The 17,596-nt window shown below is 34.9% G+C and overlaps 1 protein-coding gene across 1 annotated transcript in view; it reads right to left on the reverse strand.

Moving 5' to 3' along the window:
- Positions 1 to 17,596, reverse strand: part of CSMD1 (CUB and Sushi multiple domains 1) — a 972,765-nt gene that overhangs the window by 625,743 nt on the left and 329,426 nt on the right. The window contains exons 5-7 of the mRNA XM_007944438.2: positions 16,762 to 16,944; positions 14,292 to 14,618; positions 13,071 to 13,265 (exon numbers count right to left, since the gene is read on the reverse strand). Coding sequence (XP_007942629.2) covers positions 13,071 to 13,265; positions 14,292 to 14,618; positions 16,762 to 16,944 — 705 coding nt within the window. The remainder of the gene's footprint in view (positions 1 to 13,070; positions 13,266 to 14,291; positions 14,619 to 16,761; positions 16,945 to 17,596) is intronic.

Below are 17,596 nucleotides of genomic sequence, written 5' to 3' on the forward strand. Positions count from 1 at the left end.
CAAACCCACCAGCCACTCCTCAGAAGGAAGATGGGGCAATCTACTTCCATAGTGATACTGCCTCAGAAACCCAAGGAGGGGTCGCTATGAGTCGGGCCCGACTCGAGGGCACATAACAACAACAACAGCAACATAATAATAATAATAATAATAATAAACTCACTGCCATTGAATCAGTTCCAACTCATAGTGACCGCCTTTGGGTTTCTGCAGTAATAAATCTTTACAGAAGTAGATTTCCCAGTATTCCTTCTGTGGAGTGGCTGGTGGGTTTGAACTGCCAACCTTCCAGTTAGCAGTCAAATGCTTTAGGCACTATGCCACTAGAGCTCCTTCGGCATCTATAATAAAACAAAACTCACTGCCGTGGAGTTGACTCTGACTCATAGTGACCGTCCTTGGGTTTCCGAGGAAGTATCTAAGAAGTATTTGTCTACAGGCTCTCTTCCACAACTCCTCTCTTCAAATAGCTATAGTAAATGGAGAAAAGTCTGGAAGAGGCAATGGAAGTTTCTGGTTCAGATATTGGTTATATGACTCCTACTTACACTAAATGGCTGAAACCTGTCACAAAGTTCCATCAAATAAAAGGGGTCAAGAAGTAAAATCCCACTTGGTAGAGAGCCAGAAATACCTGATAAAGAGCAACAATGATGTTCACCTTCACATAACAAATAACAAAAAGTAAATATATGAATAAGGTCTTTAGAATACAAATTCTCCTTTCATTTATTAACAATTTAACTTACTTGATAATGCATTCTTAAAAAGAGAATCTCTTTTCATTATATAGGTTTTCCCATATTTTTTAAAAAATATCCTTATTTTCTTTTGATATTTAATTAACACAGACTTTATAAAAGGTTATGTAGGAAGACAGTCCATCTTTTTCCATAATCTCTGATAATTCTAAAACCACTAAAATTATCTGTAAAGATAGACAATGCATTCATGCATCTTTCAGTTCCCCTCAAGAAAGAAATCTGTGGCTGCCTGGTCGATTCCAACTCATGGAGTCTCTGTGTATGTCTTTGCCTATGCTCAAGCTTTGTTGTTGTTAGGTGTCATCAAATTGGCTCTGATTCATGGTGACCCTACGTACAACAACAACAAAAAACACTGTCTGGTCCTGGGCCAGCCTCACAATCCTTGTTATACCTGATCCCATCACTGCAGTCACTGTGTCAATCCACCTCATGGAGGGCCTTCCCCTTTATCATTGAACCTCCCCTTTATCAAGCATGATATCCTTCTCCAGGGAATAGTCCCTTCTGACATGACCAAAGTAGGTGAAATAAAGCCTGGCCATTCTCACTTCCAAGAACCTTTCTGGCTGCCCCTCTTTCAGGACAGAATTCTTAGTTCTGGCAGTACATCAAAGTTTCAGCACTCTTCACCAACACCACAACTCAAAGGTATCAACTCTTCTTTGGTCTTCCTTATTCATTGTACAGCTCTCACATGCATACAAGGTGACTGAAAATACCATGGCTTGGGTTAGTTGCACCTTAATCTTCAAAGAGACATCTTTGCTCTTCAGTACTTGAAAGAGGGCTTTTGCAACAAATTTTCCCAGTGCTATATGTTTTCTGAGATCTTGACTGTTGCTTCCATTGTTGTTGATTGTGGAACTAAATAATATGAAATCTTTGACAACTTCAATCTTTTCTCCATTTATCATGATTCTTCTTATTGGTCCAGTTGTGAGGATTTTTGTTTTCTTTATGTTGAGATGTAATCCGTACTGTAGACTGTAGTCTTTAATCTTCATCAGTAAGTGTTTCAAGACAACTTAACTTTCAGGAAGCAAAGTTGTGTTGTCTGCATATCGTACATTGTTAATGAGTCTTCCTTAACTTCTGATGCTTCTTTCTTTTTCATATAGTCCAGCTTCTTGGATTCTTTGCTCAGCATACAGATTGAATAAGTATGTTGAAATGATACAACCCTGATACACTCCCTTCCTGACTTTAAACCATGCAGTATCCCCTTGTTCTGTTCAAATGACAGCCTCCTGGTCTATGTATAGGTTCCTCATGAGCACAATCAAGTGTTCTGAAATTTCTGTCCGTCTCAATGCTATCCATAATTTGTTATGATCCACACAATCAAATGCCTTTGCATAGTCAATAAAACACAAGTTAACATCTTTCTGGTATTCTTTGCTTTAAGCCAAGATCCATCTGACATCAGCAATGATATCCCTTGCTCCACATCCTCTTCTGAATCCAGTTTGCATTTCTGGAAGTTCTCTGTCAATATACTACTCCGACAATTTTTTTTTTTTTTTATGATCTTGAGCAAGATTTCACTTGTCTGTGATACTACTGATATTGTTTGATAATTTCCACATTTAAGCTTTAATTTTATGTTATTTTAAAAAATATATATTGTGTTTTGTTTTAGGTGAACATTCACACGTTGAATTAAGTTCCCATTTAACAAACTTTAGACAAATTGTCCCTTGATACTGGTTCCAGTTTTGACAATATGTCATTATTTCCATTTTGTTTGTTTGTTCTCATGGATTTATTTTCCCTTCCTCCCTTTACTTTTGGGTAAATGTTGAACTTTTGGTCTCATGTAGTTTATTGTTCAAGGGACACATTACTCACAGGTGATGTTGTTTATTTTATAAGCCAATCTATCTATCATTTGACTGAAAGGTGCCTTCCAGGAGTGGTTTTAGTGCCAAGTTCAAAGTGGATCTCAGGGCAATAGAATTGGGGGCTACCCAGTTTTATTGGTCTAGTAGATCTGGCATATTTTATGAATTTGAGTTTTGTTCTACATTTTTCTCCCATTCTATCTAGGATTTTCTGTTGTGTCCCTGGTCAGAATGGTTGGTAGTTGTAACTGGGAACCATCTAGTTTTTCTACTTTCAAGTTAGAAGAGGTCATACTTGGTGTGGGCTATTAGTCCTGTAGACTAGTATCTTTTTTGAGGCCTTGGTTTCCTTCATTCTCTGTTGCTCCAGATGAGTAGAGATCAATAATTATATGTTATATTGCCACTCACAACCTTATAAGACCCCAGATGCTACTTACCAAGCTGTTGTTGTTGTTGCTATGTGCCATGGAGCAAGCCCTGACTCATAGTGACCCCTCTTTGGGTTTCTTTGGCAGTATCACTACAGAAGTAGACTGCCCAACCTTCCTTCCGAACTCACCAAACTAGGATGTAAATATTAACTTTATGAACTATGCTATGCCAATTGACTAAATTATTCTAAACCAAACAAACAAACCAACTCGCTGCCTTTGAGTTGGTTTCAACTCATAGTGACCCCTCCTTGGGTTTCTGAGACAGTATCTCTATGGAAGTAGATTGCCACATCTTCCTAATCCTAAACCTTGTAACCTAGTAACCAATTATTCCATTTATTTGGATATGTCTAGGAAGTCTCCATAACTACAATCCTTATGTACTTTATTATTTATATGATATATAGACAGAACACACAAACATGTATTTTACATATGCCTGCAGATATATCTATACTCATACATTCATATGCCATCCTATGGAATATATTAATACACTTCTACCTATGTAATCACAGACACATGTTTTTGGTTATTATCATTTTTTATGATAATGTTTTAATTTTTCCACTTTTTATTTGAGTGAATTTTGATAATTTATATTTTGATAGAGAATCGTAAATTTCCTTTGGGATTTCAAATGCATTGTTTTGTTGTAGTGTTAATGATGTGTTCTTGTACAAATTTTTCCCCACAATAATTGACTTTGTAATGACACTAAGCTGTGCTAAAGAATGTTTGCAGGTTATAAGCTGGACAAATAAATATAGAGAAATCATTCATCCAGAAGCCCTACAATTTATACCTGCAATAAACAAACAACAACAACAAAAAGAGAACTCACTACTGTCAAGTCAATTCAACTCATAGCAACCCCTTCTTGGGTTTCTGAGGAGGTATCTCTATGGAAGCAGATTGAACTATCTTCCTTCCAAGGAGTGGCTGGTGGATTTGAACTGCCAGCCTTCTGGTTAGCTATCAAATGCTTAGGCACTATGCCACCAGAACTCCCACACCTACAATATACTGACTTATAATAAATTTAATCAGAATATTTTTTTAAAAAATGCCTTTAAAAATTGCCTTGAGAGACTCAGATGGGCAAAGCACTACTAAAGAAGAACAACAAAGTAAGAGGTCACACTCCAAGATTTCAAAACCTACTATACAGCCTGGGCAAAAACAGGCTGGTATTTGTACAACAGTAGACACATAAATCACATAGAACAGAATTGAGAACCCACAAATAGATCCATCCACTTATGGTCAAATGATCTTTGATAAAGGTCCAAAATCCATTAAATGGGTAAGAAAGAGTCTCTTTCAGAAATGGTGCTGGCAAAAATGGATATCCATTTGCAGAAAAATGAAACATGATCACACCTAACTCACACCTAACTCCAGATGTATCAAAGACTTAAATATGAAACTAAAAACTATAAAGTCCGTGAACAAAAAAATAGAGGCAAACATAAGGGCCCTAATATATAGCATAAATAAACTATCATTCATAACCCAAAATGCACAAATAGTAGAAGATAAACTAGGTGATTGGGACCTTCTAAATATTAAATTCTTACATGCATCAAAAGACTTCTTCAAAAGAGGAAAAAAGTACCTATAGATAGGGAAAAAATATTCAGCAGCAATGTATCTGACCAGGGACAATTTTATCTGTAAAATTTACAGAAAACTTCAACATCTCAACATCAAAATGATCAACAATCCAGTTTAAAAATGGACAGAAGATATGAACAGACACTTCACCAAAGAAGATATTCAGGTGGCCAACAAACACTTGAAGAAATGTTCATGATCATCAGCCGTTAGAATGATGCAAATCAAAGCAACAATTAGATACCATTTCACCCCAGCATTAATAGCAAAGTTCAACATGACAGAAAATAACAAATATTGGTGAGGATGCAGAGAGATTGGGACTATTGTATATTGTGATGAGACTGTAAAATGATAAAACCAATGTTGAAATCAGTATGATGATTCATTAAAAAGTTGGAAATAAAAATACTACTTGATCCATCTATCCCATTACTAGGTATATATCCTAAAGAAATGAGAGCCAGAACACAAATAGATATATGCACACCCATGTTCATCACAGCACTATTCACAATAGCAAAAAGATGGAAACAATCAAAGTGCCCATTAAGGGAGGAATGGATAAGAAAAGTATGGTACAAATACACAATGGAATACTATGCAACAGTACAGGATGATGTAGAATCCACATCGTAAATACTTCATAACATGGATGAACTTGGAAGACATTATGCTGAGTGAAATGAGTCAATTACAGAAAGACAAATATTGTATTAGTACATTATTATAAAATTCAAGAAACTATTTACTTATGGAAGGAAGCTTTCTTTGTTTGTTACCAGGGATGGAAGGGGAGGGGAAGGGAAGAGAGAGAAGAAAAATTGCTTTGTTGTGAGTCTTTTTGTTTTTAAGTAAAATTATCCTTTTTTTTTTTTCTTGTTTTGTGATCATTGTTCTTTCTCTTTTGTTTTCCTAAACGACTCCTCTCCTGGTTTCTCTTATTACAATAATATAAGTTTTATTTGTTTTATTGAAATTATCAAATAACTCATTTTTGCTTTTTAATTGTTGTTTTTAACAATTGATGTCTATTAATATTCTAATTTATTTTTGGATTTTTTTTTCTTTTTAACCTTAGATATAAGTTATTTTATTTCTTCTTTTTCATTACTCAACAGCAATGGTAGTTAGATGTACATTGTCACTTTTAGCTGTCTTTCACTATTTTTAATACAATGTGTACTTCCATGCTTTCCAAATAGATTATGATTTAAGATTTAAGTTCCTATTTAATACAAGGTACTTTTTGATTTCTAGATTTTTGTTTGTTCTTATATATTAATATAGAATAAGTTTCAACTGGAATATGATCGGTGCATGTGGCCGATAAAAGCAAAACCAAATTTCCTGCCATCCAGTTGATTCCCACTCACAGCGACACTCTTTGGGTTTCTGAGGCAGTAAATCTTTATGTGGCCTATGTTGTCGTCTCCAAATCATAGTGACCCTATGCACAGCACGGGTCCCACGCCAGCTCCACGATCCTTGAGAAACTTGAGCCCATCGCTGTAGACACTGTGTCAATCTATCGCATTGAGGGCCTTCCCCTCTTTCACCGACCCTCCACCTTACCAAGCATGACATCCTTCTCCAGGAAATGGTCCCTTTTGACAATATGACCAAAGTAGGTGAGATAAAGTCTGGCCATTCTCACCTACAAGGGGCATTCTGGCTGCACTTCCTCCAGGACAGATTTGCTAGTTCTTTTAGCAGTCCGTGATACTTTTAGCATTCTTTGTCAGCATCAAGTCTCAAAAGCATCAATTCTTCTCTGGTCTTCCTTATTCATTGTCCAGCTCTCACATGCATATGAGATTGGAAATACCATGGCTTGTGTCAGGTGCACCTTAATCCTCAAGGAGACATCTTTACTCTTCAGCACTTGAAAGAGGTCCTTTGCAGCCGATTTACAGTGCTATATGTTAGAGCTCTGGTAGCATAGTGCCTCAGGTCTGACTTGATGGCACATAACAACAATAAAAATATGTTGTCTGATGTCCTGACTGCTGCTTCCATTGGGGTCAATTGTAAAACCAACCAATGTGAAGTCTCCGTCAACTTCCATCTTTTCTCCATTTATTGTGATGCTGCTTATAGATCCAGTTGTGAGGATTTTCATTTCTTTATGTTGAGATGCAATCCATACTGCAGACTATAGTCTTCAATCTTCATCAGTAAGTGCTTCAAGTCATCCTCACTTTCAGGCAGTATACTTGCAATTCCCATTGGCTTATACTTATTTTATCTATCAGGCTCACTTTCTGAACAACCATATTATTGAGTTAAATAACAGTCTATGAAAAAACAATAAATGTACTTTTTCTCTAAAGGATAAGAGGTTGTTTATACATCTATTAAATCAAGTTTGTTGTCTGTCCTATTTAATTTTTTATTGTCAACCATTTTTTTCTACTACTGAAATTCAACTTTTTTTCCCCCAATCAGAGGGGTTTATCCAAGTAATTAGTTAACTGTGTTACAAGCGTTCTCCTGACCTTTGAATCTTATCTATGTTTAGCAATTAGTTTCCTCAATACAGGTTTAAAAAAAAAAAAAAAAAAAACCACTTTTTCTCCTTAACTATTGCTTTTCAGTAAGTGCTTTCCTTAACAAGCTATAGTCGAGCTTTGCATTTTAACTTGACAGACTATTCCCCAAAATGAAAGAATTTGTCTGTTCACATACAATATTTGTTCTTTGTATATGTCCTTATACTTTTAATTGCCTGCAATTTAGTGCCTTTACACTCCACTGATTTTGCTTAGGTCTATATTTATATCAGTTTGTAATACATCTGTGAAGAACCTAACATACAGTAAAGCACACAAGTGAAAGCAAGAATCTTGGCCATAAGAGAACAGAGACTAGAGAGTAGTGTTTATTTTAAATTTCTTTTTCATGAAATCATTCATGCTTTTAACTCAGTATAATGACTATCTAGAAGAGTATCAGCAAACATTTTTAGTTATGTACTGCTATCATTGTAGTGTTCCAATGACTCACAATTGATTTAATGGTGGTCAAAAACTGATTCTGAGTCATAGTACCTCACACACAACACTACAAGGTCCTGTGTCATTCTTACCATCATTGATATGCTTGAGCCCATTTTTGCAGCCACTATGTCAATCCACCTCATTGAGGGTCTTCTTCTTTTTCACTAACACTGTACTTTATCAAGAAGATCCAGTGGCACAGTGCCTAAGGCTTTTGACTTAACTAGAAGGTTGGCAGTTCAAACCCAACAGCCACTCCACAGAAGGAAGATAGAACTACTTCCATAAAGATTTACTGCCTCAGAAACCCAATGAGGGTTGCTGTGAGTTGGAATCTGCTCATTGGCATTGGGAATTTTTTTTTCTTTGTATACTTTATCAAGCATGATGCTCTTCTCCAGGATCTGGTCCCTCCTGATAATATGTCCAAAGTGCAAGAGATGAAATGTTGCCATCCTTGCTCTAAGGAGCATTCTGACTGTACTTCTTCCAAGAGATATTTGTTCATTCTTCTGAAAGTTCATGTTCAATATTCTTTGCCAAAATCATAATTAAAAGGCATCAATTCTTCTTCAGTCATCTTTACTCATAGTAGTTTTACATGTCTATGAGGTAACTGAAAATCCCATGGCTTGGGTCTGGTGCACCTTAGTCCTTGAAGTGACACCTTTGCTTTTTAACACTGTAAAGAAGTCTTTTGCATAGATTTGTGAAATGCACTGTTTGATTTTTTTGACTGCAGCTTCCATAGTTGTGCAGTATAGATTCATGAAAAATAAAATCCTTTACAACTTTAATATTTTCTCTGATGATCATGAAGTTGCTCATTGGTCTACTTGTGAGGATTTTTGTTTTCTTTATATTGAGTTGTCATCCATCTAAACTGAAGGTTATAGTCTATGATCTAATCAGTAAGTGTTTCAAGTCCTCTTCACTTTCAGCAAGCAAGATTCTGTCATGTGCATATCACAGGTTGAGTCTTCTTTCAATTTTATTGTTCTTCTTCATATAGTCCAGTTTCTCGGATTATTTGGTCAGCATACAGATTGAAAAGTGATGAAATTATGCAACTCTGACACACGTATTTCCTGATTTTAAACAGTGTAATATCCCCTTGTTCTGTTTGAACTATTGCTTCTTAGTCTATATACAGATTCTTAACAAGTACAATTAAGTGTTCTGGAATTCCCATTATTTGCAATATTATTCCTTATTTATTATGATACACAGAACCAAATGCCTATGAATAGTCAATTAAACATTGGTAAACATTTTCTGGTAATCTCTGCTTTCATTCAAGATAGGTCTGACATCGAAAATGATAACCCTCATTCCATGTCCTCTTTTGAATTGAGCTTGAACTTCTGGCAGTTCCCTGTTGATGCTGCAATGGTTTTTGAATTATCTTCAGAAAAATTTTACTTAAGTGAGATATAATGACATTGTTCAATAATTTCTGCATTATAATGTATCACTTTTCTTTGCATTGGGTACAACTATAGATCTCTTTCTGTCAATTGGCCAGGTGACTCTCTCCCAAATTTCTTAGCATAGACAAAGGAACACTTCTAGCATTGTATTTGTTTGGTGAAATATTTCAATTAGTATCTGTCAATTCCTGGGTCTATGTTTCGACAATACATTCACTGGGGCTTAGACTTCTTCCTTCTGTACCATCGGCTGGGCATTATGTACTACCTTCTGAAATAGTTGATATCAACCAGTTTTTTTTTTCAAGTGCAAGTTTACAGAGCAGAGTTTGTTTTACACTCAACATTTCGTGTACATGTAGTTTCACTCCCCATTCACCATCCCCAACCCTAGCCCAGTCTCCTTCCCTCCCTTCCCAGTAACTCCCCAGCCCCCTGCCCCTGCCTTTCATAGTTATGCACTCCTGTGTATCCTGCATTTCCTCCATTCAAATGTTGCCTCTCTGAGATCCCATGGTCAATTGCTCCAAGGCATGCATCTCCATAGAGTATGTGGGTTCATCACCCTGAGTTGACTGGTCTGTGTGCACATCTTGTTTACTACTGGGCTGAGAGCCAGCCCCTGGGAGTGAGTTTTATTCTAGGCCCAAAATGTATCCCAGGGTCATAGTATTGGGGATCTCACCAGACTCTATCTGACCAGTAATTCTGATCATTATTGTGTTTTTGGATTTTGTTTCATGTTTTTCCTCCAACTCCATCCTGGGTCTCCAGTTTTGATCCTTTCCTGAGTGGTTGGCATTGGTAGCTTGGCACCATCTAGTTCTGGACTTGAGGTCTATCATGTCCTAGGGCTGATTGCTTCCAAATGTCTTTGGTTTTTTGCACACATCTTCACTTCCAATGATAGGACACCATTAGCTGCATCTTAGATGGCCAGTTGAAAGCTTTTAAGACCCCCATCACTACTCACCAATGTAGGATGAGGAATAAGATTTTTACATATATTGTTGTGTCAATTGTGTCCCCTAGTACTATGGTCCTGAGTTGGTAGATCTGTTGATCTCTTTCCCACAGTGTCTGGGTGTCTGTGAGGGAGCACTCTATGCCTGTCTTCTGTCTCTACTTCTTCCTTTAGTACCATTGAATGTGCATCATATACTACCTCCTGAAATAGTTGACATCAACCAATTCTTTTTGGTATAGTGACTATGTATTCCTTTAATCCTCTTTAGATGCTTACTGAGTCATTCAATATTTTTCCCATAGAATCCTTTAATATCACAACCCAAGGCTTGGATTTTTTCTCCAATTATTTGAACTTGGGAAATTCTAAGTGTGCTCTTCCATTTTGGTTTTCTAACTTTAGTTATTTGCACTTTCATTATAACACTTTAATTTGTCTTCTCAAACTGTCCTTTGAAATCTGTTCAACTCTTTTATTTCATTATTTCTTACATTCACTTTATGTTCAAGCGTAAGTTCCAGAGTCTCTTCTGTCATCCATATTTGTATTTTCTTTCTTTACTATATTTTTAATGGCTTTTGCTTTATTCATGTATGATGTCCTTGATGTCATCTCATAATTCCTCTGGGCTTTTTCATTAGTGTTCCGTGAGTTAAATCTACTGTTGAGTTAGTCTCTAAATTCAGATGTTATAAAATTGAAGTTGTACCTTAGCTCTCATGGACTTATTTTTAATTTCCTTCAGCTCCATTTGAACCTGCATATGAGCAATTGATGATCTGTTCCGCAATCTATCTCTGCTTGTTCTGACTGATGATATCTAGTTTCTCTATTGTCTCTTTTCAAAAATGTAGTTTATTTCATTCCTATTTCATCCAAGAGGTCTACATGTGTAGTTCCTTTTTTGTTGTTGAAAAAATGTATTTCCAAAGATTAGGTGATTGGTCTTGCAAAATTCTATCATGTAATCTCCCTTGTCATTTCTGTTACTAATGTCATATTTGCCAAATCGATCCTTTTGCTTTATTTCTAACTCTTATATTCCAATCCCAACAATTATCAATGTATCTTGATTGCATGTTTGATCAATTTCAGATAGTAGAATTTGGTGAAAATCTTCAATTTCTTTATATTTGGCACCAGGGATTGTTGTGTATATTTGAATAATCATATTAACTGTTTTTCTTTGTAGGTGTATGGATATGATCATATCACTGACCACTTTGTATTTTATGATAGATCGTGAAATGTTCTTTTTGACAATGAATGTGGTACCATTCCTCTTCAAATTGTCATTACCAGCATAGTAGACCACATGTTTGTCTGATACAAAATTACCAATACCAGAGCTCTGGTGGTGTAGTGCCTAAGGCACTCTACTGCTAACCAGAGGGCTGGCAGTTCAAACCCACCAGACACTCCTCAGAAGTAAGACTGGGCAATCTACTTCTGTAGTGATACAGTCTCGGTAACCCAAGGAGCAGCCGCTATGAGTCAGATCTGACCCGACAGCAGTGAGTTAATGCCTAGGATACTGATCTTCAACAAGTATTCTATTTCATTTTTGACAACTTCTATTTTTCATAGCTTCATAATGCATAAATTGTGCTTTGCAATTACTAATGGATATTTGTGAGTTGTGGCATATCAGCAAATGAAGGTCCCCAAAACTATTCAATCTAAGTCATTAAAATAACTGTACTTTGAAGAAGTCATGTTTTGAGGGACGTCTAACATGAAGGACTCATCTTCTGACAATATATCCGACATTACTAAGCATCAGTTTTCACCGGCCAATTTTTTCAGGTTCTTTTTCCCAATCTGTCTTATTCTGGCTGCTCTGCTGAAACCAGTCCACCATGGGTGACTCTGCTGGTATGTGAAATACCAGAGGCATAGCTTCCAGAATCACAGCAACAAGCAAGTGACCACAGTATGAGAAACTGACAGATGAACAGTGGAACCACATAAGTATCATATGTGTGTATTTATTTGTAAAGAATAAAATCTTATTAATTTATTATCACTTTACAAATATAAAATTTAAAATATTTGAATACAAATATAATTTTTTTTTATTTTCTTGTTTTTTAATATATAAATTTTCCATACCCTGGTGATGCTCATAGCCCATTGAGTTTTCTTAATAATTTAAAATATATTATAAAATATAAAAATCTTTCAGTAATTGTAAGACTTGTGGGCTAATGTTGTGAATAGTAGTTGTTCCTCCTTAAAATAATGGTAAATAACTTTGAAGGTGAGATGGGACAAGTTCAGGTGGTACAGCATAATTTAACTCCTTCATGCTGCTGATTAGACACTTAGGAGTTAAATTGTTCTACATTTAGAGTGTGGCTCTGATTAGACTAGCTACAGAGTTTGCAAGGATCACAGACTTGGTAAGGATATATCAAGGTAATCTGTACAGAATAGTGATATCATATAGTATAATATGTTTGATATATTTATTTTCTATTTACTTATTACAGAAGAAAAAAACATTAATCAAGACAACTGAGAAAATAAAAATAAACAAGAAAAAAACAGAAAACATCCATAACCTGAATGAACATTTTTGTGTATACTCATTTTTTTTAATATGATTATTATATGCAGATGTATTTAATATATTTGTATCTTCAAAAGTTAAGTATTACTACACATGTGGTTTTATAATGTGATGTTTTACATAACATGGTGTGAGCATCTTTGATGTTATAATCTTTGTTAATTATGTATATTATCCAAGTGTATGAATGCATATTTAATCAATCTCTACTGTTTGAAATTTAATTTTTCCCTATCTTCACTGTTACAAGTAATTTTTCAAATAACATTCTTAAAAAATATATTTTCATAATTTCCTTAGTCTTTCTTAGGATATTAATACAACAATTGGAAAAAAATAAAACCTCAATGTAAATTTATAACAAGATGACTTGATTTTCACCCTCAATCACACAGCCAGGAAATTCTAGTTTCCCCACAACCTTGACACCAGACACATACCTTCACATCGGGGAACTGTAGAACTCCAAACAACATTTCCATCCTGCAGGATGCAGGTGATAGACTCAGACCCTTGGGTTTTGACAAAGCCATCATCACAGTGAAAAGAAACCGAACTCCCAAGCAGAAACCTATCACCAAAACGCCGCCCATTTATAGGAATGCCAGGATCATGGCACTCATTCTGACCAAATGCTACAAAGAAGAAAATGAAAATTTTATTAGAGTAAAAATGCTTGAATATTAATTATGTATACTAAAAATGAAGGAAATAAAAAAAATATTTATGATGAAACTTATGCCCCAAATGTCAATTACATCATATATTAAATAAATAGGATCAGTAGCTATTGAGAAATAATTTGAAACAAAGAGAGAGAAACTACAAATGGATAAATAGATAGAATTATCATCTGTTTAGCACTTTACACTTTAAAAAGCACTTTTAGTATGCATTAAGAAAAAATGAGAATAAATACAATAAGTGGCAGAAAGAGTATAGGTTCAGACATATCTACTTTATAATCCTGGCTCTTGTGTTTTTTAGCTCACCTTGGGAAGATTCCACTAATGATCTGAGCCTCGATATCTTTATTTACAAAATGAAAACTATCAAACCTATATCCCAGAGTTGTTGTAGCACCTCATGGAATAATTATTGGTAAATTCCCAGCACTGTGCCTAACAATTAAGCAATCAGAAAATGATAACTTACTATTACTCATATTAACATTTAATTATTTTATTTTGTTCCCTCATCAATACATTTAAGTAAATTTTCCTATTACATCTGTTTTTCAAATGAGGAAACTGGAACAAGAGAAGTTAGCGGTCTATATACAGGTACTGGAAGTCATATCCAAGATCCTTGACTTTAAATGACACAATTCTTTTTCTACACTGTTTTGTTACATCAAGGATTATTGGAAGGATGATGGATGGATGGATGGATGGATGGATGAATGGATGGATAAACAAACACCCAATAAGAGAGAGAAAAGAAAAGGGAGAGGTCAAGTCCCTTAGTACAGGTGTGACCAAGATACTATTCTAAGTAGGTGATGCAATTTTTTAGGTTACAGGAATGATGCTATATAATTTCCTACTTTCGTTATTCTTATAATGATTATAAAATACATGAAATATCAATTTTAAAATCAACTTTATATACTTGTAAATAAAATGAGAACATGAAAGCAGTGCTTGTGTAAGAGTACTTACTTGTATACGTGATGTTGAACCCTCTGCCAGTAGTGGAATGATCAGATTGAAATTCCAAGCGGACTATGTGCCCACTGCTGGCCAGCTGAGAAGGCACTTCATTTCCAGAAAAAGTACCAAGAACTGTTATATCAGAAATTCCATCGTCTTTCACTGCAAGGAAGTCAAACTGAGGTTCCACATCAAAATCATTAAAAATGAGGTGAATTCTGCTTCCTGGTTCAGATATAATTAGCCAAACACAGTTCATGTTGTTGCCATATTCCTCTGGATAATTTGGTGAAAGAATAATCCCTGACGGTGCAGTAAAGTTGAAGAAACATGAAACTGTGAAGACAAAAATAGATTTTCCAATCATTTTTACATATCCAAAGTACTGAAAACATGAAACAGATTGCTAACAAATGGGAAAGTAAATCCATATCTGCAAATAACAATCATTACTGAATTACTTTATAATTGGTAAATCAAGAGTATAAAATGATCTTTTCCCCTAAATTGTAAATAGAATGTTTCATTATCTTGTATAGCACAACCAGAGTCAATACATAATAAATTACAGGCTTGATTTAAAAAATCCTTTCAAAATCACAAAACTTGTGGCAAATATTATAATTTCTACTTTAAAAAAAATCTGACGTCATATGGACAAATGCAAGTATGAAAACATACATATGGATTATAGAAGCAATTTTCCAGAAAATAAGATTATTTCCATTCAGTCTTCTCCTTTTTCATTTCTGCTGTTTTTATTTTATGTTTTCCATTAAGGTTAATCTTTTTAAAGTTTCTTAAATCTTTTTTTTTCAGTTATAGTTATAGAATAATAAGCTAATAACTTTTAAAATTATACCATATTCTAGTTTAATATTTAAAAAAAAGTTGAAAAATTACTTTTAAGAATGTGTACTGTAAGATATATATAGTTATATAGATGGCTTCCTTTATGGACAGAGTAATTGTTAATTTGTATCTATGGTATGGTTTTGTTTCTAACTCCACAAGACTTCATTTATGTCTTCCAGTTATTGCTATATTTAGTTATAAGAAGAAAATCTCTTTTAAATTGGCTATGAAGTATTTTTCTACTTAATAAAATGGCATATGCAGGAGCAAACAGGCAGTTGTTTAATTGAACTGCAAATTGATGCTACTGCTCATGTTCCACACTGGCTAACAACTTGTGTTTAATTGTTGTTGTTGTTGTTACATGCCGTTGAGTCGGACCCAACTCATAGTGACCCCTCCTTGGGTTTCCGAGGCAGTATTACTATGGAAGTAGATTGCCCCATCTTACTTCTGGGGAGTGGCTGGTGGGTTTGAACTGCCAGCCTTCTGGTTAGCAGGCAAGTGTCTTAGGCACTATGCTACCAGAGCTCCTTATACAACATTATTACTACATGTCTAAAACAGTATCTTGCTGAAAGCAAAGAAGACTTGAAATACTTATTGATGAGATAAAAGAATATAAATTTCAGTATGGATTACACCTCACTACAAAGAAAACAAAAATCTTCACAAACGGGCCAATAGACATCATGATAAATGGAGAAATGATTGAAGTTGTCTAGGATTTCACTTTACTTGGATCCATAATCAAAGTCCATGGATGTAGCAGAGGAGAAATTACACAACTTATTGCCTTGGGGGAATCTGCTGCCAAAGATCTCTTTTAAAGAGATCTTAACTTTAAGTGTTAAAAAGCACTTTGTGGACTAAGGTGAGCCTGATTCAAGCCATGTACTTTCAAAACTCTCATATGCATGGGAAAGCTGAACAATGAACAAGACTGAGAAGAACTGATGCCTTTGAATTGTGGTGTTGGTGAAGAATATTGAATATGCCACAGACTTCCAGGATGAACAAATGTGCCTTGGAAGAAGTATAGCCAAAATGCTCCTTAGAAGCAAGAATGACCAGACTTCATCTTACCTATTTTGGTCATGTTGTCAAAAGGGACCAGTCCCTGGAGAAGGACATTATTTATGCTCAATAAAACAAAAGGTCAGTGAAAAAGAGGAAGACTCTCAACTAGATAGACTGACACAATGGCTACAATAATAGCGTCAAACATAGCAATGACTGTAAGTATGGTGCAGGATTGGCAGTGTTTTGTTCTGTTGTACATAGGGTTGTTATAAATGGGAACTGGCTCAATAGCATCTAACTAAAATATATAGTATGTCATCAGAAGCTATTGATGGTATGTGTTAAACTTATTCTAGTACATGTCTTTCAACTACATTTCACACAGTGAACATAAAACAATCACAAATTAGTTTTAATTAAGTGAAGAAATCAGGAAAGTTTGTGTTTGAAAATGCCCTTGTAGGTTTCTGGTAAATGAAGCATTCCTAAGCTATTTAAAAAGCGGTCCTCTCTAAGTGCCTGTTTTGTTCCTTTCTTTTTCTTTTCCCTGGCAACGCAATTGCAGAACAGAAAGGGGTCCAAGTCAAGGCACAATACTCACATACACAACTGGGCTTGTTGCCAGACCACTGATTGTTCTGCTGACAGGTGATAACTCTCTCCCCTACCAACTCAAAGGCAGCCTGGCATTCAAAGGTGAGAGTATCTCCATGGAGAAAACTGCTGCCTGTCCGTTTCCCATAGGCAGGAATTCCTGGGTCTCCACATCCTCCCTTCTCAATTTCTGAAAATGAGGAATACAAATTAACCAAAAAATCACAGAAGAGACATTTTTGAAATCACAATTTAGAAGACGAACAAATATTTTATTTCCAGTGATCTAAACATTATTTTCATAAACAATCTGAAAAGAATATTCAACTCATCTAACATTTAATTACGTAAGCCAGGAAAACAGTGTAATTAAAGGTACTTATTATGTTTAATATATACCAATAGCTAAACAGATGTATTGATAATACATTACAAATAGATTCATCATGTTGGTCCATTTTCTGCCTTTTATATACAATTGCTACTACTAAAATATAAACATAAATTTTGTTTTATTTTATGTTTTATAAGATATAACAAATCCAAATTAAATTATCCAACCCATATTGAATATTTAAAATCAATACATTCACTTGAATGTTCTTTTTATTAATATTAAAACCCATTTATGAAACAAAATGAATGTATTGATGGTCTTCAGATAAAAATAAAATATGCAAAATCAAATTTCTTTCTGTTAAAATATAACTGTAATGAAATATGGATACAAGCTAACCTAAACTATAAACATATATATTTTTTTTTATTAGGATTTGGGTGAAGATTTACAGAGTAAATTCACTTTTCATACAGCAGTTCACATATACTTTGTCTCATGTCAT

Source organism: Orycteropus afer, unplaced genomic scaffold (assembly GCF_000298275.1).
Source record: "Orycteropus afer afer isolate SDZICR_OR568_19922 unplaced genomic scaffold, OryAfe1.0 scaffold00125, whole genome shotgun sequence".
Lineage (NCBI taxonomy): Eukaryota > Metazoa > Chordata > Mammalia > Tubulidentata > Orycteropodidae > Orycteropus > Orycteropus afer.